The sequence below is a fragment of the Neovison vison genome, chromosome 12 (assembly GCF_020171115.1).
Source record: "Neovison vison isolate M4711 chromosome 12, ASM_NN_V1, whole genome shotgun sequence".
Lineage (NCBI taxonomy): Eukaryota > Metazoa > Chordata > Mammalia > Carnivora > Mustelidae > Neogale > Neogale vison.
This window is the reverse complement of record NC_058102.1, coordinates 41,901,901-41,927,485: the sequence shown is the minus strand read 5'-3', so window position 1 is coordinate 41,927,485 and position 25,585 is coordinate 41,901,901. Positions and strand designations below refer to the sequence as shown.

Below are 25,585 nucleotides of genomic sequence, written 5' to 3'. Positions count from 1 at the left end.
TTTTCAAACACATTTCAGTATCATCTGGCATTAAGGAAGCCGTATCTTTGGCTGTATTTGTTAGCGTCTTTCCTTCAAGCATATCAGCCTTTATGATGGACATTGTTAATTTTTTTTTAATCCCAAATGGCTAGCCAGTTGTCCATTTATATCATTTATTGAATAATACATCTTTCCTTCCTGATTCTAATTCTTATTCTTCAAGCTGTATTCCATTGCCCTGTTTTTGCATGTGTTTCCTTCCTAATATATTGTGGTCAGTGGTGGGGCAAATCTCTTACCCTTTTTTTCTGAATATTCCTGAATTTACTCTTTTTGCACATTTATTCTTTCAGAAATACTCTACCATTGAATCAACTCTTAGAAAACCTTTTCTGCTAGAGCACTTATAAAACATCCGCATTAATAAACACAATAAGCACTGGGCCATAGAGGATTCTTTGGACAATGCTGTTTGCTTCTTTTTTTAAAATAAAAATAAATGTGAACTAAAGATTTAAATAGATCTAGCATTCTAAAAAAAGTTAACTAGATTGTACACAGACACTTGGTAACTAGTTGATTGGTTTTATTCCACTGGGGCATGTGAAAAAACATGTATTATGGCATCTATCATCTTGATATACGTGTCAGCATTTGCCTGTATCTGCTGTATAAGTTTAAGTTCTGTCTTGTTGATTTCCCTTTGCAGCAGTGTGCAGCTGCTCAGCTTACCCATCTCTTCTCATTTGTGTCTACTACTTTAGCATTACATTTTGTAGATGCATTCTCCTTCCTTCAATTCTCTTCAACAACTACCTGCACTGTAAAAACCTGTGGCTGTTGGGGTGCTTGTGTGGCTCAGTCCATTGAGTATCTGACTCTTGATCTCAGCTAAGGTCTTGATCTCAGGGTGGTAATCGAGTGCTGTGTTGGGCTCCATGCTGGGTGTGGAGCCTACTTTAAAAACAAAACAAGGGGTGCCTGGGTGGCTCAGTCAGTTAAGCACCTGTGTTCAGCTCAGGTCCTGATCTCTGAGATCGAGTCCTGCGTGAGTCTTGCATCAGGCTTCCTGCTCAGTGGGGAGCCCGCTTCTCCCTCTCCTTTTGCCTGCCATTAACCTTGCTTGTTTTTGCGCTCTCTGTCAAATGAATAAACAAAATCTTTTTTAAAAAAATCAAGTTTCTTTTACCAAAAACTGAAAGTGAAAACCTTATAGATAGTTAAAACAGAGATTTAATTTTAAAATGTAACTGTAAGAAAATGATTTCTAGGGGCGCCTGGGTGGCTCAGTGGGTTAAAGCCTCTGCCTTCGGCTCAGGTCATGATCCCAGGGTCTTGGGATCGAGCCCCGCATCCACCTCTCTGCTCAGCAGGGAACCTGCTTCCCCCTCTCTCTCTGCCTGCCTCTCTGCCTACTTCTGATCTCTGTCTGTCAAATAAATAAATAAAATCTTTAAAAAATGATTTCTAGAACATTTGTCAGTGCCATTGAGACAGAATGGTTTGTGGAGAAACTAAGAGTACAATTTAAACATTTTGTACAATGAGTGAGGTTTCTGGGGATAAAAATGGAATTAAAGTTACATGGAAACAGGATAGTAAGCCTTAAAAAGAGATTTATTTTTTATTTTATGAATATTTGTTTTTTTGTCTGTAAAAGCAAAGTGTTTGTCCTTAGTAAATAAGAATAGCAGTTTGCCCTAACAGATTTTCAAATTGAAATAGGTTTTAAAGTTACTACTTTTTAGATCTTATGTTGTCTTTGTTTAGGTTTTATTTATTGGAAGGCTCTAGCTTCTAGTATGTGACTTAGGTTTCTTACCTGTTTTGTCCTTCCACTCTGGACTGTAAAGTCCTTGAAGGCAAGCGACTGTATTTGGTGTATGTTTGCAGTGCTGCTCTGAGCTACAGTGGAGCCTGTTGCAAAAGGAAAAGTCAGCAATACTGATAACTGTCTATATTTAAAAGGTTGATTGGGATTTTTTTTGTGTGTGTGTTGGCTTTTTACTTTTTATTCTTTAAAAGATTTTATTTATTTATTTGAAAGAGCGAGTGCATGAGCAAAGGGGAGGGGCAGAGGAAGAGGGAGAAGCAGACTTGCTGCCCAGCAGGGAACCATGAGGTGGGACTGGATCCCAGGAACCCGGGATCACAACCAGAGCCCAAGGCAATAGGTTCACCACGTGAGCCACCCAGGCATCCCTTGGCTTTGATTTTTAAAACAGAATCCATTAAAATATATTTTTCAATAACTCCAGTATAGTGAACATACAGTGTTGTATTAGTTTCAGGTGTACAATATAGTGATTCAGCAATTCCATATATTATTCAGTGCTCATCATGTTAAGTGTAACTTTAATCCTCTTGTCTATTTCACCTGTTCCCCCTCTGCCCTCTGGTAAGTTTTTCTCTATAGTTAAGAGTCTGTTTTTTGGTTTGTCTCTTTTTCTTTGTTTGTTTTGTTTCTTAAATTGTACATATGAGTGAAATCATACGATATTTGTCTTTCTCTGACTGGCTTATTTCGCTTAGCATTATACCCTTTATCTATCCATGTTGCTGCTGATGTCAAGATTTCATTCTTTTTTATGGCTGATATACCACATCTTCTTTATCCATTTATCTATTGATAGACACTTGGGCAGTTTTTATCTTGATTACTGAATTTTTTGGCAACCTCTTAAACTTTGTATTGGCCTTACCGTGTCTTGGCCTGAGGCTGCGTACATGATATAATGCTTTATGTATAGCAGGCCAAGCACACTTAGTTTTCTGTTGTCATAGAAAAGAAAAATAATTGTATCTTAGTACTGTGTTATATTGAGGGGGCTGACTATGCATAATAAATTTTGCATTTTAAATAGAAAATTACATACAGCATGTAAGCTTTGATTGGATGTAATATTCTGTAAAACTGTTTAAAATTAAGCACGTTAACCTTATTAGAACTGTTTGGGTGGATTTACATTTTATCAGAGCCGCCCTATTGTTCCTTACTCACCTAATGGTAGATGCTTAACTAATCTTCAGCATAAAAGGGTATGAGATAATATCTGAAAATAATAGAAGGTGAATCGCCACTGTTTTTTTTTTTTCTTTACCACTTTAGAGTTTATTTGGCATGTGATAAAGATTTTAGAGTGTTAGGTGTTAGAGTTTAGAGTGCTGTTGAATCACTGTGCTATATACTGTAATGTAATATTGCCTGCCAACCATATTCAAATAAATTTTAAGATAAAAAAATAGAGTGTTAAAGGTAGGGGTTATGCTGGAATTAAAAAATGGTCTGAGAGAATGAGAGTTGATTTGATGAAGTAAGAGCTCTATGGAGCTCAAGATAAACTTCAGTTTCAAATTTATCACTAATTTCTAGTCTCACAGCTTTTCTATTTTGAGAGTGTGCACAAGGGGTAAATCTATTGAACATGCTTTTTCTCTGAAGAGTACGGACTTCAGAACAAGGTAAAACTTAATTTCAATAATGATTATTCTTCAAACAGTGCAAAAGTGGTAGTAAAATATTGAAATGTTCCTGTACCTCTCTTCTGAACTTTTTCCTTTGTGTGATTTACTCTTTAACAGGAAATCAAACCCCAAGGCCATTACAACCATGGATATGGTGAACCTCTTGGACGGAAAACGCATATTGATGATTACAGCACATGGGACATAGTCAAGGCTACACAGTAAGTTTTTGTTGTAGTTTTCTTTGACATCTGTATTTCAAGTGAAATATGAGCACATGCATTCATTTCTCTTCATTGATAATTCTCTATCTGGTGAGACATTGTGAGACGTTGTTCTCATACTTGAGCTCTTTGTACAGATTTAACAAAGCTGATTAAAGTCTTTGTCTAGTCAGTCCAGTGTCTGGGATTCCTCAGGGACTTTTTTGGATTAATTGTTCTCCCCTACCATGGTTATACTTTTTTGTTCCTTTGCATGTCTTGTCATTTTTTTTGATGAAAACTGAACTATTTAAATTCTGTGAGGTGATAGTTTTTTCTTTGTTTCTTTTTTTATTTTTTTAAAGATTTTATTTATTTGAGAGAGAGTGAGAGGGGAAGAGAGCGAGCACTGAGGGAGAGTGAGTGGGGGAAGCAGACTCTCCACTGATCAGGAGCCCAATGCAGAGCTTGATCCCAGGACTCTGAGGTCATAACCTGAGCCAAAGGCAGACGCTTGACTGACTGAGCCACCTAGACGCCCCTGAGGTGATAGTTTTTATGTCAGATTCTCCTAGGGTTTATTGTTGTTTGTACCATTTCTAAACTAATTCTGTAAAGTCTGCATTTTTGTCATGTGCGGCCACTGAAGCCTTTGCTCAGTTAGTGGTCAGTAAATGATTGGACAGAAACTTCTTAAATCCCTAGAACCAGTTAAGTCTGATCTTTGTTGAGGAGCTGTGTGTGTGTGTGTGTGTGTGTGTGTGTGTATGGACACTCAGCACCCTGCCAGGCAGCTTACTAGAGCCTTAGCGTTCGCTTTTTGATTGCCCAGAACCTCAAGGTCAATTAGATGTGAGAACTTAGGGCCTTCCTCGATCTTTCTTGAACACGTGCACACAACTTTAATACTTACGTATGCCCTTCTAGATTCCCAGGGATATGTCTGAGCTTTTCAAAGCCCCTATGGGTATCTTATTCCTCAGCTTGTGCTTTTAAGCTTTTTGATTTGTGTATTGTTGGACCCAACTGTCATCCATCCTCTAAAGCAGCTGTGATGCTAAAACATTTGACAAAAAGCCCCCAGGATGAAGCTTTTAAAAGAGTTTAAGGTTCAATAAATGAGCCTTTCTGGTGGACTCTTCCCTATCTGGAAAGCACCAGGCAGGTCAGATAATGACTTCTCTTTGGAATGAGTTCTCAAAGAGAGAACTCCATCCCTGTTCTGCTCACTCTGGTTCCTAGTTGTTAGTGTAACTGAACCACTGTGAGTTCACACCTTGGTGAGTCACAGATATACCAGGTGGAGTTGTCACACAGGTAAACATTATTTGCAGCAAGTGAGGAGATCACAGGGAATAACTTGCAAAGCTGTGATTCCCTGAGCAAGTGTGGTTGGGTTCCTTTTATTTAGGGTTATGATGAATATTTAATTAATTTATTTATTTAGCTTATTTATTTATTTATTTGTCAGAGAGAGAGAGAGAGAGAACACAAGCAGGCAGAACAGCAGGCAGAGGCAGAAGCAGGCTTGCCACTGAGCAAGGAGCCCGATGCGGGACTCGATCCCAAGACCCTGGGATCATGACCCGAGCCGAATGCAGCGGCTCAACCAACTGAGCCACCCAGGCGTCCCTATGATGAATATTTTCAAAAAGGATTCTTTTCATTGGATGTAGAGGTGGGCATAAAGTTGCACACTTGTCTTAAGAAAAAGGAAACATGTCTTTTTGTTGTATGTTATGTAAATGAGGCTTGTGTTCCTCCTCGGACAGAGATTATAATATTATAATGAATAAAGGTAATTATCGATTATTCTAGAGGTTACTCCATAGTCCATCTGTACAGGTGCAGTTCAGGGGTTCGAATCGAACTGGGCTAGGTGGTCTGGACCAGTTGGCAGTCTTGTCAGGGCAGTTTCTATATGCCTGAATTGAGATAACTGGAAAGAGAGCTTAAGCAGGAATGTGGGACCAGGGTCAGTGAGTTCAAGCTAGGTGGACAGTGAAAGGTCAGGTGTTAGGCTCTAGCTGATGACACTAGTACCAGGAATACATTTTTTTCAAGGCTGCTTAGGGAGCAGAAAGGCTGGTATTATGATCTGTTAAAGTACCACAAAGTTCTTTGTTCTTACTGAAATTTAGCTGTTTTTTTCGCCTGAATGCTCCTTGGATTGCTGGCAGCCTTTTCTTAATTCCAAGAGTTCTGAAAAAGTTGATTTTGACACTTTCTGCCAGTTTCTTCATTACTTTTGTGGAAAGACAAACTTTTGCAGGTCCTTACTTCACTGGTGGCACTCTTCCTTTCTTGAATGTTATGTATAGTCAAAAATCAGAGCACATTGTGTCACCTGGATTTAGCAAACAAATTACACTGCATTACATTCATCTGTCCTTTTGAGACTGCTCCTTTTGATACCTCCTTTCTCTCGTTTGTGATTAATCTGTCTCACCCAAATGCATCCTTTCCATCAACAGGTAGACTCCAGTATCTTTTGTCTTAAGAAAAAAATAACCACCTTTCTTTATATTTCTCATACTCTTCTATTTCTTGAAAAGTATCTAGGGACGCCTGGGTGGCTCAGTTGGTTGGACGACTGCCTTCGGCTCAGGGCGTGATCCTGGAGTCCCGGGATCGAGTCCCACATCGGGCTCCCAGCTCCATGGGGAGTCTGCTTCGCTCTCTGACCTTCTCCTTGCTCATGCTCTCTCTCACTGTCTCTCTCTCTCTCAAATAAATAAATAAAATCTTTAAAAAAAAAAAAGAAAAGTATCTATGCTGTCTTTAATTTCTACGTTTAAAAACACTTATTTGAATGAAGCATTTCAATTCTACAGTAAAATATAGAGAAGAATATAACTGTCAAATTAAGCAGATGCTACTAACATTTTGCTGTATTTGCTGCAGGTTGCTCAGTGTGGTCTCTTCCTTCCCCCCAAGGAAACCTCTCTTGAAACTGCTGTGAATCATTCTCATGAACATTCCTATACATTTATTTCTAAAAACATCTACAAACAAAATATGCCATTGTAATATGTGCCTAAAATTTATATAAATTCTACTCCGTATATCAGTGTTCAGCTTTTTTTTTTTAAATAAAACTATATAGCTTCGTGATTTATCAGTGTTGATAAATAAGGACCTAGTTTATTGTTCAACTGCTTTGTATTATTCTATCATGCCTTATTGAGTGAGGGACACTTAAAATTGTTTCTACAGTACTTTTTCATTACAAACATTGCATCAACGAGTATCCTTTTTCCTGTTTTCCTGTGTACATAAGCAAGAGTTCTTCTAAGGTAGACAACTCAGGTGGAATTTCTGGCTTTTTCAGTATATTCTTTCAATTTTACCAACTATTGCCAAATTGATTTCCAAAATGGCTGTACAGGAAGTGAGATCTTTGACTACTTATTGCTTAACTCCTAGTTTTGTCACACTAATAATTGTTTTCAGTTTAATGGTTGTGAAATGGTTTTCTGTTTTTATTGACCTTTCTCTGATTACAAATGGTGTTGAATATATTTCCTATGTTTATTGGTCATTTGGGTTTCTTCCTGAAAAAACATGTCTTCTTTCCTGAAAAATAAAAAGTCTTTTTGTAATTGATTGTTAAAGTTCTTTATGTATTTTGATGGAGTCCACAAGGAAATTAATGGGATCTGTGTCCCTTTAGTGTTCTCCAGAATCCTGTCTTGCTGCTCTCCTAGCCCTTTCTCATCCCCACCCCTCATCATGAGCTCACCATCTAGTACTCCTCTCCAGTGTGTCAAAACTCATATTTCTTTTATGCAGTAATGTGGTGGAACTTTTCCTCTGGAAACCTGGACTTCTATAACGGTTCTCTCATTTTTGAGCGGTTCTCTGAGACAGTGTTGTTCTGGGTTCCCAGACCACTGTCAAGAAGAGCTGGAGCCAGTTCATGGGCCCCTGCAGGGTCCATGGCTGGGCTGAAGCTTGCGTTGAAGTCTGTATGCCTGATACTCTATAATATGGGTGGGTGAGACTTCTCAGATCCCATAGACTGCAGTACTGGATCCCAAAACTCCCACAGAGGCTCTTTTGTCCATTACTAGATGCCAAATTACTGTTGTTAGAAGGCGGACAAAACGATGGATGTCTTATTCTACCCTGATGGCTGATGTCACTCCGGTTCATTTCTAAATGCTCTTTTTTATTTGTTTCATCTTGTATAGTACCACATTGTTTTATTTTTATTTATTTATTTTTCGAAAGGTTTGTTTTATTTATTCGACAGAGGGAGACACAGTGACAGAGGGAACATAAACAGGAAGGAGTAGGAGAGGGAGAAGTAGGTTTTCCGCTGAGCAGGGAGCCAGATGCAGGGTTGGATCCCAGGACCCTGGTGACTGAGCCACCCACGCATCCCAGGACCACATTGTTTTAATCATTTCTTAATCTTCACGATTGTCTTAGCTATTTTGGCCTTTTACTCTCACAAATGAATTTTAGATTCTACTTGAGAAGTTTATGAGATATTTATTTGTGGTTTTAATTAGAATTTCATTGAATTTGTAGATCAGTCTGGGGGAAATTGGTATATATATTTCTTGAGGTCTTTTATGTCTTTTAGAAATCTTATTTATAGTGAAAGTAGTATAATTAAATATGCTTTTCATTATTATTTTAGCTGGTTTAACATATATTATAATGATATAGAAATCTGATCCTAAATTTTTTTTTTTTACTTGGTTACTTTAATAATTTTTTTTTTTTTTTGGGCTGGAGAAAAGCCTCACAAAGATACATAATTACCTAATGGAAGAATTACAGAATGTGATGCATTTACTAAATCACAGTAATTACTTTTCCAGTATTACTCACTAGACAAATGTTTTACTGAACTTTACCTTGTAAATATCCATTTTTTAATGCCAATTCTTGAAAACTATTCAGGTTTTGGCATTTTTATAATAATGGGTTTGCAGGTGTTAACAAGATTGTTTCACAATATTTTAGTGCAGTCACGTGAGGTCTTTATAGGTGATATATTTAGATCTTTCAGAAACTGTATTATATAATGATGCAGACATTTCCCAACATACAGCTTTAAAAAAAATTTTTTTTTAGATTTTATTTATTTATTTATTTATTTATTTATTGAGAGAGAGCCAGAGAGAGCATGAGAGGGGAGAAGGTTAGAGGGAGAAGCAGACTTCTCATGGAGCTAGGAGCCTGATGTGGGACTCCATCCCAGGACTCCAGGATCATCACCTGAGCTGAAGGAAGTTGCTTAACCAACTGAGCCACCTAGGCGCCCCCAAAATATTCTCTTTATAGCAAGTCTTTTTCTGAAGTAAAAGTAGTTACTTTCTCACTGTGTTTAAAATACCCCTTTGCCTTGAAGGGGAACAGACTGTACCCATTTTATGACTGTATGATCGAGGAGCACCTGGGTGGCTCAGTCATTAAGTGCTTGCCTTCGTCTCAGGTCATGATCCCAAGGTCCTGGGACCGAGCCCCACATCGGGCTCCCTGCTCAGCGGGAAGCCTGCTTCTTTCTCTCCCACTCCCCCTGTTTGTGATCCCTTTCTTGCTAGGTCTCTGTCAAATAATAAAATCTTAAAAAAACAAAGACTATATGGTCGATAGTATACTGTGTCGATAATAAAGAGTTTAAAAACTTTATGTTGCCACACAGTGATCAAAAGCTGAAAGGGAAGAAAGGATCAGGCTCTCCATAAATGCCTTTCTTCTTCAACAAATAAAACTCTCCTAGTACACTGTCTCTTCTGCCTCATTGGCTTGAACTCACAAGACTCTTTACCTACCCATCCCGCCTCCCATCCCCACACATCCTTTTTCATTTGCCCTTGGAAATATAAATAGAGAATCCTGAGGCTTGGTAACACCCTTTTTTCTTTTTGTTTTTAAAATCATAAGCTCTTTGTTACTGTTTTTTTTTTTTTTGGTCTAATATTTTTTAACATAATTGTATTTTTTTTTTAATTTTTAAAGATTTTATTTATTTATTTGACAGAGAGATAGAGAGGACACGTAGGCAGAGCAGTAGGCAGAGAGAGAGAGGGAGAAGCAGGCTCTCCGCTGCTGATGTGGGGCTGGATCCCAGGTCTCTGGGATCATGACCTGAGCTGAAGGCAGCCACTTAACTGACTGAGCCACCCAGGTGCCCCAGTTGTATTTATTTTTATAGGCAGCCTTAAGAATTTTTTGGAGTAAGTGGTGATATTAGTAAAAATAAGCAATTGCTAGATGTATTATTTCTGGTATTTTCCCTTCCAACTGATGAGATACAGCATTCTTATAAGTAAAATTTTATATATAAAAATTTTACTAACTGGATTAGTAAAAGCTGTTGGAATATTGTTTTTTTAAAAGATTTTATTTATTTACTTGAGATAGAGTAAGTAAAAGGCATGAGTGGAAAGGCAAGGGAGAGGGAGAAGCAGGCTACCCACTGAGCAGTGAACCTGTTGTGGGACTCGTTTCCAGGACCCTGGGATCATGACCTGAGCGGAAGGCAGATGCTTAACTGACTGAGCCACCCACGTACCTTGGAATATTGATATTTTCAAAGTAATATTTTACTTTGAGAAGTCCATTTTAATATCCAGGTATCAGGATGCCTGTTCAGGCAATGATCCTGGATCCTGGAGTTAAGCACTGCCTCTGGCTCAGGTAATGATCCAGCTTTGGGCTCCTTGCTCAGCAGGAAGCCTACTGCTCCCTCTGCCTGCTGCTCTGGCTGCTTGTGCTCTCTCTCTCTGACAAATAAATAAAAATCTTAAAAAAAAAAAGAAATTCCAGGTATCATAATGGAGCATTATTTTCTTCTGGAAATGTTACTTTCAGCTTTAAATTTTTTATCAAATAGTAGTAACAGTCTCATATTTTCTTTTTTCCCCAGATATGGAATATATGAACGCTGCCGAGAATTGGTGGAAGCAGGTTATGATGTACGGCAACCAGACAAAGAAAATGTTACACTCCTCCATTGGGCTGCCATCAATAACAGAATAGATTTAGTCAAGTATGTGTATTCTGTATTTTAAAATATTATTTGTTATAAAATTATTAGAAATAATTATAAAAATTAATAATTTCTAAAAATCATTGCTTTAAAAATAGAGATTCTGTGTACCTTTTTTTTCCCCTGAAGATTGTTTTTAACATAGATTGGATGCTTATTTGTACAAGGTACTGTGCTGAGTGCTTTTTCATGTATCTTTCCTTTAATTTTAATTCTTGAGATAACCCTGTGTGAACACTAATATTATTTGTTCTCCTCATGTGGAAACTGAAGCATAAATTATATAACCAATGACATGTAGCTAATAAAATTTGGACACAGGATTTCAGCAGTGTAATTTGCAGCTCAGATTCTAAATGGGAATCTGTGGGGAAAAGCTACAAAAGAAAAGAGGGGTTACAAAGATAGTCATAATAGTCTGTTTTAACTATTCATGCCAGCGTAAGTAATGAATACATACTAAGTGTAAATGATTTTTGTTACTTACTGCTAATCTGTTTGCAGTTAGAAAGCAAAAGTTAGGATGATAGGAAGTGTTATTAAATCTAGTTTAGGAGTCTCTGACAATTTGGACATAAGTTCTTCAGATGAAGATATGAATCTGAAATAAATAGTTGCAGATGTGCACTTAGGTACAGCATACAGGGGCTAGAGACAACTGGGATATTAAGGCCAGTGAAAAGAATTTTCCCTTTTGAATACTAAAGGAAGGTTAAGCAAGTAATAACTAAAGTATTGAACTCTGAATCACTTTCTTCCAGAGGGCATAGTCCATTTTATTTGTTCCTTTTTTATTCTTGTATGTGTAACCTTCCCTCTGCCTTTGATAAGAGTTTCCTGATGTCTAATTCTGTTTTTGTTTGTCAGAAAATGTTTTTATTTAATCTTCACTTGTGAAAGAAATTTTCACAGGGTATAGAAATCTTGGTTGGCAGTTTTTGTTTTATTTTTGTGTTTTACTAATGGAAAATAACATTCTTCTGTTTTCTGGCCTCTATTACTATTGAGAAATTAGTCTAAATATTGTGCTTTTGAAGGCTTCCCCCGCCCCCCCCGGCTGCTTTTAAGGTTTTTCTCTTTGTTTTTGGTTTTCTGCAGTTTCATGTTGATGTAAGTAGATGTGGATTTCTTTTTATTTATCCTGAATGAGATTGCAAGGAATTCTTGATTCTTTGGATTGATGTTTTTATCAGTTCTGGAAAAATATCAACTATTATTTCTTCAGCTGTTGCTTCTACCCCATTCTTTTTTTGCTTTCCTTCTGGAACTCCATTAAATGTCTCTTTGACCTTTTCATTACATACTCTGTCTCTTCTCTTCTATATATACTATCCTTCATTGTGCTTCATTCTGGAAACTTCTGACTTACCTTCTAGTTCGTTTATTCTCTATGTATTATCTGCTGTTAAATCTATTAAGTGTGTTCCTAATTTTATTTTCCAGTTCTAGAATTTTTACCACTTACCTTTTTCAAACCTGTATTGCGTAAATCATCTGTGGCTGAAATTTTTAATCTTGTCTTGTATACTTGAATATAGTAAATATAGTTATTTAATAATTGTATCTGAGAAGATAGTCTGTATCTGTTAATGTTGTTCCTTCCTCTGCCTGATTATCTTTAAATATGTACTGGACATTGTGCTTGAAAATTAATTGTTGAATAATTTGAGACCTAAGATGAGATTTCCTTTTGTTTCTGCAAGATCCACCTTTAATTTAATTTCAAGGCTTTAGATTTTCTGTATTCTTCAGGTGGCTGAAGACCAAGCTAGAGCCAGGTTTACTTCTGGTTCATAATTACTGCTACAGTGTAACCTTTTGGGGTCCCAACCTTTGTTTGTTGCCTTTGCCTGTTTAACTTGCTTCTTGGCCAACTCTTTCATATCAGCAAATTATTTCTAGGGCAAATGGTGCCCAAGCAGTTTTTGACTTCTCCACATTTTAACCCTCTCCTGAATCTTGGCCTGGTTAATGCTCTTAATCTTCTTAGGTTTTACTTTTTAGGAAATGTTTCTTGGATTTCATTGAATGTTTTTAATTTTCTTTAATGGGATGGTTGATTCAAATGATCTAACCTTTTAAACCTCTGTTTTTCAGTTAGTATTATTTTAATTAAAAAATAGTATATAAGCATTTTGAAAACTCAAATAGTACTTAAAAGCTTACAGTGGAAAATGGCAGTCTCTGCCATGTCCTATAGCCCAGAAATAACCTTTTTTTTTTTTTTTTTTAGCGCTTGAGCTGTTTCTTTCAGTATTTACTCTTTATTTTATATATTTATGTTGCTACATTACTAGAAAAAATGACAGCAAGCATTTTTTCTGCTTCTGAAGAAAAGCAGAAAGGTAGATATACATATATATACATAGATATATGTATATCTACCTTTCTGCTTTTCTTCTATATATACATATATATGTATATCTACCTTCAAGATTTCTCGTTATCAGTACAAGTAAGAGCTGCATCATTCTTTTTAAACAGCTATATAATGTTCAATTATATGAGTTTAATTTATTTAATGGTTTTCTTGTTGATGGACATTTAGATTGATTTTGGTGTTTTTACCATTAACAACCAGTGCTGTAGTTGATATCTAGGTCACATATCATTTTGCTGTGTTCATATATATCTGTAAAATTTATAGGAATAAGAAAGAAAGATGAGTTTTGAATTTTAATAAATATTGCCAACTTTTATGCTGTTATTTCTTGATTTATCACTTACTATATTTTGACTTTCTATTTTGGGATATCTAGATGTCCAGGATCTCCTCACCAGTAATAATTCTCCTATCTGCTACTATAGTTTTAGTTAAATTACCATGCAAAGTTTAAGTTGTTGTATGTAAATTCTCAGGGTTAAGCCTGGAAGTGTTCTTTATCTATTCTTTCCTTTTGGAGTTTTGATTTCTGCCTGAAGTAACAGTTACTTCATTTTTAAAACTTTCTTTATGTTGTAACTAATTCTTCCCATATTCTTAGAAGTATAAAATCCCTCTGTATACAAACAGTATCAGCTAATTTATCTGTTCCATTTTTAGATGTGGAGGATAGGGGAAATCATTCCTGGAATTCTCCACTTTTCTGCTCCAACCCAGATTATTTGCTCTTTAGACTATGCAACCATTATTTTGAGACTTCCCTTTGCCATTACTCTGAGAAATCCCTTTGCTCGTGTTGGTCTCAGTTTTCTGGATCTGAGGTTTTTGTCTCTGTTGGGTTGCTACCTGGTTTTAGTAGAGTACAATTTCTGATAGCTTTCTGAGAGAGAGAGCACTTAGGAGGTAGATGTTTTGAAGTTACTCTCTTTTCTGCCCTTGCACCTTATTGGTTGTTTGGCTGAGCATGGACTTACAGATTAAAAGTAGTTTTCTCAGAAATTTGAAGCATTACTGTATTATTTTCTTCCTTTTTTTCTTTCTCTGTTAAAAAGATTTTATTTATTTATTTGGCAGACAGAGATCACAGGCAGAGAGGCAGGCAGAGAGAAAGGGGAAAGCAGGCTTACCGCTGAGCAAAGAGCCTGATGCGGGACTCAATCCCAGGAACCTGGGATCATGACCTGAGCCAAAGGCAGAGGCTTTAACCCACTGAGCCACCCAGGCGCCCCTGTTTTCTTAATTCATGTATTACTATTGAGATTCTGTTGGTTAAAAAATTGACATTTGTCTTTGTGGTTAAAAATAAACAAAAAAAGACTGAAGTGAGAAATACAGAAAGACTTGATGCTGCCTGTCTTAACAAATGTCCCAAGTCACTTGTGGATTAATGAGGTTATAGAATAAAGTCAGTAATTATAGAGTGGGTTAATAATTGGTGTCTGAGCATACTATATCTTCAGGTAGGTAAACTTAATTTTTCACAATGCGTGATCTAGCAAGTTACTTTTCTAAAACAAACATGGTGAGTAAAGGCAATTTTTAATAACAACTGGTATTCATAGCCATTACTGCTGAGTCTGGAATTATACCCCCACTTAAAAGTTACAGCGTATCCGTAACACAGCAAATAGTATGAATGTCATATTTGCATAGGGCTCTCATACTCCTATGTCCTATGAGAGTGGCTTGAGGTCATCCAGATGGATACAGCACACACAGTGGGTTTGTATTGATTCTTGGGGAATTCAGTGCTTTTATAATAAGAGCAAACTTGCTCTTTGGTCCAGAAGGAGACATTGCTTCATCTCTGAAGGTTGCTTGATACAAACACAACTCAAAAGAAATGGCCTGTGTAAAAAATGGTCAGGGCCTTGCATTCTACTCATACACCTAGCAAGACATGGGAACGTGAGAGATCCAATGAAAAGTGTCTCTTCTAACAGTTCTGTTCCATCTCTTTTTGAGAAGGAGTTGTTATCTGTCTGCCACCTGACTGAACAAAGAGAGGAGCTGGGGGTTGTAGTTGTTTAGAGTGTGAACTTTCAATGAATTACTGTAATTTTAGTGTAGTGTTTCATATGGTTCTCTGATTTAATTCCATGAGTTTCAGATTTCTCTGGTAAAGGTGCACTGAATACACTTTTCAGCAAATACCAGATGGTTGAGTGTTAAAATCAGTGTGAGCCTGAGGCCAGACATCATCATCATATAATGAAGCTTAGGGACATAGGAGTGAATATGAACTTGAAGAGTTTGAGTTATTATAATAATATTAAAATTTTGAGTAGTTATATTTTAAAATTGAATATTACAATGCACAAAGAAGTACTTGTCAAGCACCGTCAGCTTCTTGATTGTTACAGTGCACTAAAATGCCTATTTGTGATGCTAAATATTGACCTTTCAGTGAGAATATAAGTTACAAAACAACAGGTTTTTCAGCAATTTTTATAAACTTTCAATCAGTGTTTTTGTTTATACTCTAGCTTCTTCATTGCATTCTATAGAGGTAACAACTACCTTTAATCCCTTAGTCTTTCTGGGGTTTTATAACATATATTGGTTTTCTTCTCATTGGTATCCCCCTCTGGAAACATTTGAGTTTTAACTGTTAACTTTACATCTTTCAAATACTTGTGATAACTCTTGTTCATTGATGATCTGGTCTCAAAACCTAGGGATCGTTAGTTAGTACCTACAGCAACATTCCTTGCTAACCTTGTAGTATGCCAGGAGACTTGAGTTTAAAAATAAGAATTACATGATCATTTCAGAGTTGTGTAGTTTTGAACTAGGGTCTACAGCTATAAAGAGTAACATATTATAAAAAGTTAGTAATTCTCTTCCAGTAGTTTACAATGAAAAGGTGATAGAAGTTCTTTAGTTTGCAGAAAAAAAAATTCTCCTATCTGTATGTTTGTGTTGGGTGGAGGTTGTATTTTAGAATCAGTCTGGAAATCATTCATTACCGTAGCCCTAGCAAAGATTTGAAATATGAGTAAAAATAACTCAGGAACAAATATGTTTACTAATAAACATATAATAAACATAAGGTAATAAAATTGCCTTAAAAAAATCCCAACTCAGGACGCCTGGGTGGCCCAGTAGATTAAAGCCTCTGCCTTCAGCTCAGGTCATGGTCTCAGGGTCCTGGGATCGAGCCCCGCATCAGGCTCTCTGCTCAACGGGGAGCCTGCTTCCTCTTCTCTCTCTGCCTGCCTCTCTGCCTACTTGTGATCTCTAGCTGTCAAATAAATAAATAAAAATCTTAAAAAACAAACAAACAAACAAAAACCCAGCTCTTATCAAAGCTGTTCTTTGGCCGAGCTGTACTTCTCTTTGGGCTCAAAAAACCATTTTCAACTATTATATGATGCCCACCAAGTTCCTTAAGAAAGAATTTAGGAATAGTCAAATGTTTGTGTTCAGACTAATGTCTCTGATATTTTGAACTGGAAATATTTTAGTCTGGAAATACTTTGTTACATTACTTTAAACTATTTTACATGATAGAGTGGAGTTTGGCCCTTCATTACATAATGCTTTAAAAACGCCAATGTAATAAATACATAAAGCAATAAATTTCTGAATCAAGCATGTAAGTATATCAAATGTTTAAAATTATACATTAAAAGTGAATGCATTAGTGATGTAAAGCAGTAATCACTTAGAACAGTTTAAATATCTCAGTAATATTCACCATCAAGCATTTGACATCAAAGTCTTGAAATCATTTATATTCAAGATTCATTCATTGATCAATCCAAAGTAAACATTGTGATAACCAGTTAGGTCCTGTTTATTTCAGAGGAAATCAATATGTTATAACATTAATATATTAAGCAATGAGGTGGTTCTTTTTAAAGCAAGACAGCTTTAAAGGTATAACAAGGCATTGTAAATAACTTCTGTGTTATACTTAAAATTTATAAAATTCTTATACATATATTGCTTGATTCAAAATATAATAATTTTGTGAGGAAAATAAAGCTCATAAAGCTGAGCTGCCTGTGGTAGACTCAGTGGCCTATTCTACAACGTTCTCTCTGCTGCTGCTCTCTGATCCAAGTCTTGGTGGTTCTCTGACTGCCTTCTTTTTTATATGATTGTTACTTGGCAATGCTCTTCTTTTTTGTAACTTGAAAAAAATAATTACTTTCCTTTTACTTCTAGAAGAGTGATGTGTTTGATATAAAATTCTACTAAATATATTTTTAAATATCACAAAAGATTGTCATCAAAGACATAAACTAGCATGAGGTCTACAATGGAAAACATTTTTTTCTTTATTTTTTACTTAATTTCTTAAAATTGAAAATGAAAGTTGTCTAAATTATTTAAAATTTTGTCTTATAGATACTATATTTCGAAAGGTGCTATTGTGGATCAACTTGGAGGAGACCTAAATTCCACTCCGTTGCACTGGGCCACAAGGTTTAAATTTGCTTCTGGATTTTTTTTTTCTTTCGTTCCCTTATTAGTCTGTAACTAAACAACTGTTCTTTTTTTAATGATATGCTAAAATGAATGAGAGAATTTACAGTTAATATCAACAGTGTACTAATATATTGCTGTACAGTGTTACCTGCATTGGCAGCAAAGTTATTGTCCTAAAGTGTCTTTAGGAATTCACCATGCTCGTATTAATCCTGTTAGTTTATGATTGAGTTAAACTTTAGATTTGTAAATGTAATACTTATGCAGCCTCTATATATTTACAGTTAAAGAAGTTCCCCAGTTCACGGGACAACTAAGATTATATTTGAATAGGATTAATAGACTATAGTAACTATTTATTACATATTTAAAGAAGTTATAAGTATCTGCATAAAATTTAAAAGACTTTTTTGGTTGAGACTTAAGAACTGTAAAATACTAAGCACGTCTTGACATATACACATATCTTAAGAAACTTTGAAAAAATTGTGTAATCTTTTCCACCATTCCCCTATTTAAGAAAGATCTTTCCAGGAGATCCTTTTTGAAATAATCTTATATATTTAAGTGTTTATTCTTTTATGTTTTAGACAAGGCCATCTATCTATGGTTGTGCAACTAATGAAATATGGTGCAGATCCTTCATTAATTGATGGAGAAGGATGTAGCTGTATTCATCTGGCTGCTCAGTTTGGACATACCTCAATTGTTGCTTATCTCATAGCAAAAGGACAGGTAAAAAAAATCACAATGGTGTGGATTTTAATCCGATGTTCTTCATGGTTTAAACGCCTAATATCATTGGTGTTACAAGTGTAACAAACTGGTGATATTTAAATAGTTCTTTCTGGTGGATAAAGAGAATAAATAATATAGTTAGTTTATATTGAGGTAATAAATATAGTTAAGTTAAAAAGAAGAAAGATAATCGAGAAGCAGATAATGATCCATTAAGATTCATTTATTTCTGAGAATGATGAGACTTGAATCCCAGAAAGTAAGAAAATTTAGGTATCTATTTTTTCCCTTACTTACTTACATCTTTTGAATATATACTCTGAATTTATTTATTCTTTTTTGAACATTTTACTGGTTATTTTCTCTGTTAAGTTACTTCTCCGAGTGGGGGATGAATTCTTTAGGATCAGTTTTTATGTTTCTGCTCATAATATAATGCTACTTCTTACATGTCAGAAAACTTCTCATGATTTAAGTGGTTCTTCCTGATTTTTCGTGAATATGTACCGACTGTAGTCACATTAAACAGGTACCAGTCTATATATACCATGTTTTTGTAATAAATGTATTTTGTTGAAATTAATGTCGTTCAGTTATTCTTTCATGTGTTTTCTCTGGTTATTCTTAAACATTAACTTTGTAGCTAAGGATCTCATCCTAAGAGTAAGACAAATGATTTTAATTCGTTGCTATTAACATTTATTTTAAATTTTATGCAGATTTAGAATTTGAATAGTATTGATTTTATGAATACTTAAAGTATTTATTGTTGGCAGTCACTCACAATGATAGTTGTGCATTGTGCATTATAGTGTAAGAGGCATAGGCTGGCTAATTGCTGGAAGAGGAGGTTATTATCTAATATGGTGTTTACAGACTACCCCCAAAATCTAATGGCTTTAGAATAATACCAGCCATTTATTACCTTGGGTTGACTGGGCTTGGCTGGGTGGTTCTTTACCTTGCGATAATGGCTGTGGAATACGAGCATTTGGGTCTTGACTGGAATGGAGGATGGCTCACTAACATACTTTATGCCTTAATATGAATGGCTAAAAGGCTGGGTTCAGTTGGAGGGCTGAGATAGCAAGTCCTCTCTTTTTCTCCATGTAGTCTCAGAGTTCCTTCTCCATGGCACTCCTGGACGTAGTCTTTCTAACAGGAAACTAGACTCCTTACATGGTGGGAGCTCCCCAAAGAACAAAAGCAGAAGCTGTCTGCCTTTTTAAAGTCTTATGTCTTGAACTGGCACGGCAACATTTCTGTTCCATTCTCTCAGTTAAAGGAAGTAACAGGGCCAGTTCACGTTCATTGTGGGAACATACGGGTATACTAGCAAGTGAGGTTTGTCCAGGGCCATGTTTGGATACCAGCTGCTGCAGATTACATTTGTTCTCCCAAGTTTCTTCTAGACTGGGGTTTGGAACAGTAGATGGTGCTGTAATACATGATTGCAGCATGTATTGTCGTTCGTGGCCTTTTATTTTGCGGGTATAAATTATAATAACACGTTCACTTTTTCTTTTGGTTTTTGTCTTTTTGTTAGCTTTTTGATTCTGAGGTTTGGATGTTTCAGTAACCTTTTCAATTCTGGTAGAGGATGTTGGCTATAAAATTCTTAAGGGACAGGGATTTCTATTTATCACAGCACCTTTTCAGTAATAAATGCATGATAATAAAAGTCTGGCAGTTGGTTTTCTTTTTCATAAGTAAGTTTGTTTTTGTTTTTGTTTGCTACAGAAATAACATGCTGTAAAGTACTCAAACATAAGAGAATATGACTTAGAAAATGAAACTCCACCTCTTCTCTTACTGCTTCCCCCACTGAGATCACTCTAACAATTTAGTATATATTTTTCCAGAATTTTTTCCATGTGTACACTAATTATAAAAGCAAACTCTAGTGTTCATCACATCATACTTTGAATGGAGTCCAAAGTCCTTCCTTAGAGAAGGACAACAGAACCACTTGTGGTCTAGTCTGAGATACCTCTCAGGCCTATCTTTTGTCATCTCCCCTGTACTCTGCTTTGACACACCAGTCTTCCTGCTGTTCCTTGAACAGCTCTAATATGCTGTTGTCTTTAGGCCTTTGTGCTTGATCTTATCTTCTGCTTGGTAAATCCTTTCCTTAGAAGGTTACACAGTTCTCTTTCTGTCTTATTTCAATCAGATATTTGCTCAAATTTTATTAGTTCTGATTAGTTCCCAATTATAAGTAATAATAAAATTAGTATATTTTTATTTTTTCTTTCTCTTCCCTTCCACTGACTTTAGTTGTATATAATACTGTTTTTTTAGCGTTAACTTTGTTCTGATAGTTATAACCACGTTTCTATTACTTGATTTTTCAGCTTTAAATAATATCCTTTGACTCATAGCTATTACAGATTAGGTACTTGCACTTTCTTTTCAACCTTTCTCCATTTTTTGTTATTTGTATCAGTTTTATACTCTTAGGGCATATAACATTTCCATTTAGTTTGTCATTCTGTTCTTCACATTTGTTTCATTTTAGTTATACTGTTTAAATATATTTAGTGCTCACTACCAATTCTTTTGGATGATTTTCAGGAGAAAAGGGAAAATGCTAAGTTATGGAGCCCTGTTGATCATGGAATCCCCATAAGCTTTTGATCTGGGCTTGTTAATTCTTCCTAATAGAGAATACCCATACGTCCAGGCTGAACTTGGAAAAGAAGTACCAAGTTTTAAACCCCGACCCAAAGAAAGAAAAGGTTGAATTTCATTTTTCTTTTAGTACTCTAGAGATATGGCATTATTTTACATTTTTAATTTCACTTACTGATTTTTTTAATGCTGTCACTTTTTAAGAAGGATATGAAAAGACAACTAAGAAGGAGGAAGAAACTAAAACAAGAACTTAATGTGTTTGTTTTAATTGGACATCACATTTAGTTGCGCTCTCTTGAAATTAGCACCCTAAAGGAAATAAAATAAGTTACAGTACTTGACTCATATAAAAAAGTAGGAAGCTTGTCATTTTTCAGATTTTCTTAAAGATTTTTATTTAATGTGTATATTGGAAATAGGTTACATAAGATCCTCCCAACCACAGTTAATGTAAATCTGTAAATGTATTTATAATGGATAAGGTGTAACTTTTGATTATAGTATTCTTGATGAGGGACTAAGACTAATGATGTCCAAGGATGTGTGTTCTAGTTTGTCTAATGTACTGGTTCTCAGCATTTTTTCTGCTTCAGTACCCTTGGTTAATGTTCACATTTGAGACATATTCCCATCAATAATTGTGGCTCACAGACAACTGCTGTATAGAGGTATAGAGTGTTGTGCAGCATACTCACTATAACTCTGTCCTCTCTGCACTGGCTGGTGTATTAGATAACACAATTTGGATTAGAACTGCTGCCTTTATATAATCCAGGAATGGGCAATGGGGAAGGGAAGAAGAGGAAACTTACTATCTATTGAAGGTCTCTTATGTTCTAGGCTATAGACTAGGTGCTTTACACATATTATTCCATTTAATCATCACAGGGGTCTTATGAAGCCATTATTTATATTTGCATTTTTAGATGAGGAAGCTGAAGCATAGAGAATTAAAGTAATTTTGCTAGTCTTATAGCTATTAAGTGGTGCACCTAAGAATTCAAAACCATGTCTGCCTTATTCTAAACCCTATGCCCTTCCCAAACAAATAGGTAAATAAACATGTTTTTTCACTTAGCAAATGGTTTTTGATCATTTACTCTGTTGGGTACTGAGAATACAAAGATGAATTTAATATAAGTTAATATAAGTTTAATTGTCAGAGAACCTGTTCTAGTTAATGAGACAGATGTCTCAGGCATATAGGATAATAAATAGTCCAGGTTGGAGTCAGGAGAGAGAATTTTAGGTGCATCAGGATGTCTTGGAAGGAGATTTAGATAACTAGGGAAGAATTTTGGTTGAATACATGGTAGTTTTAATTGTAATTTGTTAAAAAACAAAGCAAAAGTGGGGTGGGGGGGGAAGTACCATATGAAAGCAAAAAGTTGGATAGGAGAAGAAAAATAATCATAGTTTACTACACGATTTTGCTGGGAGTAGTATTCATATATATTTATAATAACATAAATATCAAACATTTTTAGAACCAAAAATATAATAGATCTCTTGAAAGAATAGAGAGGTGCATATTTGTGATGGGCCAGGAAGAGTAAAGAGCGGAATTCTCTTTTTGCATACCAGTGTCTCAGAAGATAATGCCTAAAACTGAAAAATCAAAAAGTAGCAATTCAAGCATCTTATTTAAGATGTTAAGGGCTAAAAGAGGTGAAAATAGAGGGGAGTAAGGCAGAGAATTGCTTTACTACCACAAATTTTTCAGAATTATTTGACTCTAAAAATGTACGTGCATAACAATAAAAGACAAACAGACTGAGTTTATTGAAAAGATAAGTCTTTATTTTTTGTTTTGAAATGCCTAGAAATAAACAGGGTTTCATTATTCCCTCTTATCATGAATTAGTTTAATCAGTTTTTCACAGACTTAAATCATTTAACTTATACTTTGTGGATGAAAGGTGAAGAGTAGGTCAAGATCTTTAAATGTAAAACATTGAAAGGGTGATTAAACCATCTGAAAAAGGAAGTCTGTAAATATATGTTAATTAAATACATATTTATAGTCAATTAAATATATGCCCATTAATTAAAATATTTAGTGACAATAAATAGTTTTATTTGAAAAAAAGTTAAAATTTTCATTAATCAGCCTTGATTGAGGAGTGTTATTGGCTTCTCCTGTGATATGTAAGTTAGATTTTTCTGAGTAAATTTGGTAGGAACTTAGAAATGTTTACCGTCTGACTTTTTTCTTTTTATTCTATCAGGATGTAGATATGATGGATCAGAATGGAATGACACCTTTAATGTGGGCAGCTTATAGAACACATAGGTATGTAGTCATTATAAAATATTTATTTGATCATTTTCAGCATATTAAAATGTAAAATAAATGATGAGAAAAAGTAGTTAATGTTCTATTTGTTAATATTTAAAATTCTTACTATGAAATATAATAAATTACCTTTTTGATGTTTGAGTCTCTGTGCTTACCTTGATCTTGGTAATTGTAGTATTCTTAATTTATTCCTCTTTTAGCAGTTTTTAAGAAGGAAAGATGTTACCTTATCTTTAAAATTAGTTTTTTCATGTTATTTGTATACTGGCAGGTTTAATATTATTAATTAGTAAGTTGCCGGAAAACATTTTTGTAGCAATCCAGATTTAAATTTAAACATTTACTTGTTTAATAATATAAATATTAATGACCTTACTCCCTAATCAAAATTAGAAAATGTCAGGACCAAGTATGCCCTCTCATGGTGTTGCACATACTTAATACTTCATTCATATTAGAATATTCTCTCAATACCTATTATAAGGTTGAGTATAGGTTAGAATAGAAGTGTTCCAAGATGGAATGCAAATACAACCACGATCAGTTTAGTATCTGTAATGATTTCTATAATTGAAATTAGGGTTGTTGTTGTTGTTTTTTTTTTTTTTCCTTTTCAGTGTGGATCCAACTAGATTGCTTTTAACATTCAATGTTTCAGTTAACCTTGGTGACAAGTATCACAAAAACACTGCTTTGCATTGGGCAGTACTAGCAGGGAATACCACAGTCATTAGTCTTCTTCTGGAGGCTGGGGCTAATGTTGATGCCCAGAACATCAAGGTAAAAATATCCTGTATTGATTATGCTATGTGAGATGTTATTAAGATCTTAATTTCTCAGTAAAAAATAGATTTTTTCACAGACTGTCAAAGATGGAAGAAACCTCTTATTTAAGGTTAACCCTGTGCTTCCATGCAAGAATTTCTTTGGAAAGACTGGTTTATTTACTTTTGTCTTTTAGTGTTGAAGTAATTTTCAGATTTTGATGGCCTTTTTCATTAGTGAATTCTTACTGACTTCTGAAAATTTGATTTTATAATCCATGTCTTCATAGCTAAAGGGAATTGTTTTCTGGTTTCTTTAAGATCAGTACGGAGAATCACAAGTTTGTAGGTAAACCACATTATGCAATTCTTTGAGTTGTTTTCATCTTATTTTAAAGGTCAAGACCTTTAAATTTGATAGACACTTTATGATGTTTATAGGAGAGTCCCCACGTACCCCATATTTTGGATTAATCCAGGAAAAGTATACAAAATTATCTAAGAACAAAACACAATTAACATTTATACTCTGAACATTTAGAAATTTGTAGACATTTTATGAGTACTTGGAAGAAAATTCTTTCGGTAGTTTTAAATTTTGGTTAACCATTCTCATGTTTAAAGCTTCAGGATCCACCTTATCTTTCAGCAACTCTTTCTGTGAAATGACTTTAAACTTTCAAACATCATCTTTCAGTAATGTAAATTCATAAATAACTTTGTACCCTTTGACAAATGTTCTTTAATTTTGGCTTATAAACCATAGTATTTTCTGAGTCATGTTTCTTAAATTTCTAAGGGATATGTGCTAATTAAATTTGAAAGAGATTTGAGCCACGTAATAATCTGAAATGGCAATCAAAAAGTAGGTTATCTCCTGCTGGATCAGGGCATCTGCTTATCTTCCAGTGAATAATTCTTTCTGTATTTGATTACTCTAGTTTGAACTACTAAAATAATATAGTTTAGACTAGCTATTTGGAGCCTAATGTACTTAAAATTTTAACCAATTTTTAAAAATGAGTTTAATTAAAAATATTTAGCTAAAAGTAAATATTAATATTTTTATATTATTTTATATTAATATTTTTTATAGTTGGAAACTATAAAAAATTGAGAAAGCCATGTATTTTCTTTCTTTTTAAAATTTCGAGTCCTTTTGTCTCCACTCAAAGTGATCAGAGTGGCTTAATATCTACTAGTAAAATACAAAAAGAGGAAAGTCTATTTCCATAGTACCTGACACATGAGGGGCACTCTAAATATTTGTTGACAGATTGAATGAAGATTTTTGTAGTCGTGAATTTTATCTCTAAGCTAGTATTCATAACGCTGCTAGTAAACCTCTCTGCCACTTCTGAAATTATAGAGAAAAAATTTTATTTTTCCAGATGTTTTTAAGTGGGACGCTCAGAAAAGTTCATAACAATGTGATTAGTAAATTAGGCCGATCGCAAGGGCTGAAGGATCAGAAAAATGAGTTTGATTAAGGCTAATCAATATCCCCAGAAGAAAAAATAACCGTATGTTTTATATCTGAATTGCTTTAGAGCATTATTTTCCTTCTCTTCAGTACTGGGCAGCCATTCTCAAAATGATCATGCCCCAGGAATGTATTTCAAAATATTTAGTATTAATATTATTGAAAAGATAGAACCAGTTTTATATGGC

General features: G+C 34.9%; 1 protein-coding gene across 1 annotated transcript in view; it reads left to right on the top strand.

Moving 5' to 3' along the window:
- ZDHHC17 (zinc finger DHHC-type palmitoyltransferase 17) overlaps positions 1-25,585 on the top strand; it is an 87,581-nt gene that overhangs the window by 23,282 nt on the left and 38,714 nt on the right. The window contains exons 2-7 of the mRNA XM_044228990.1: positions 3,565-3,668; positions 10,537-10,659; positions 17,399-17,476; positions 18,070-18,214; positions 23,080-23,144; positions 23,768-23,930. Of these exons, the coding sequence (XP_044084925.1) occupies positions 3,565-3,668; positions 10,537-10,659; positions 17,399-17,476; positions 18,070-18,214; positions 23,080-23,144; positions 23,768-23,930 (678 nt within the window). The remainder of the gene's footprint in view (positions 1-3,564; positions 3,669-10,536; positions 10,660-17,398; positions 17,477-18,069; positions 18,215-23,079; positions 23,145-23,767; positions 23,931-25,585) is intronic.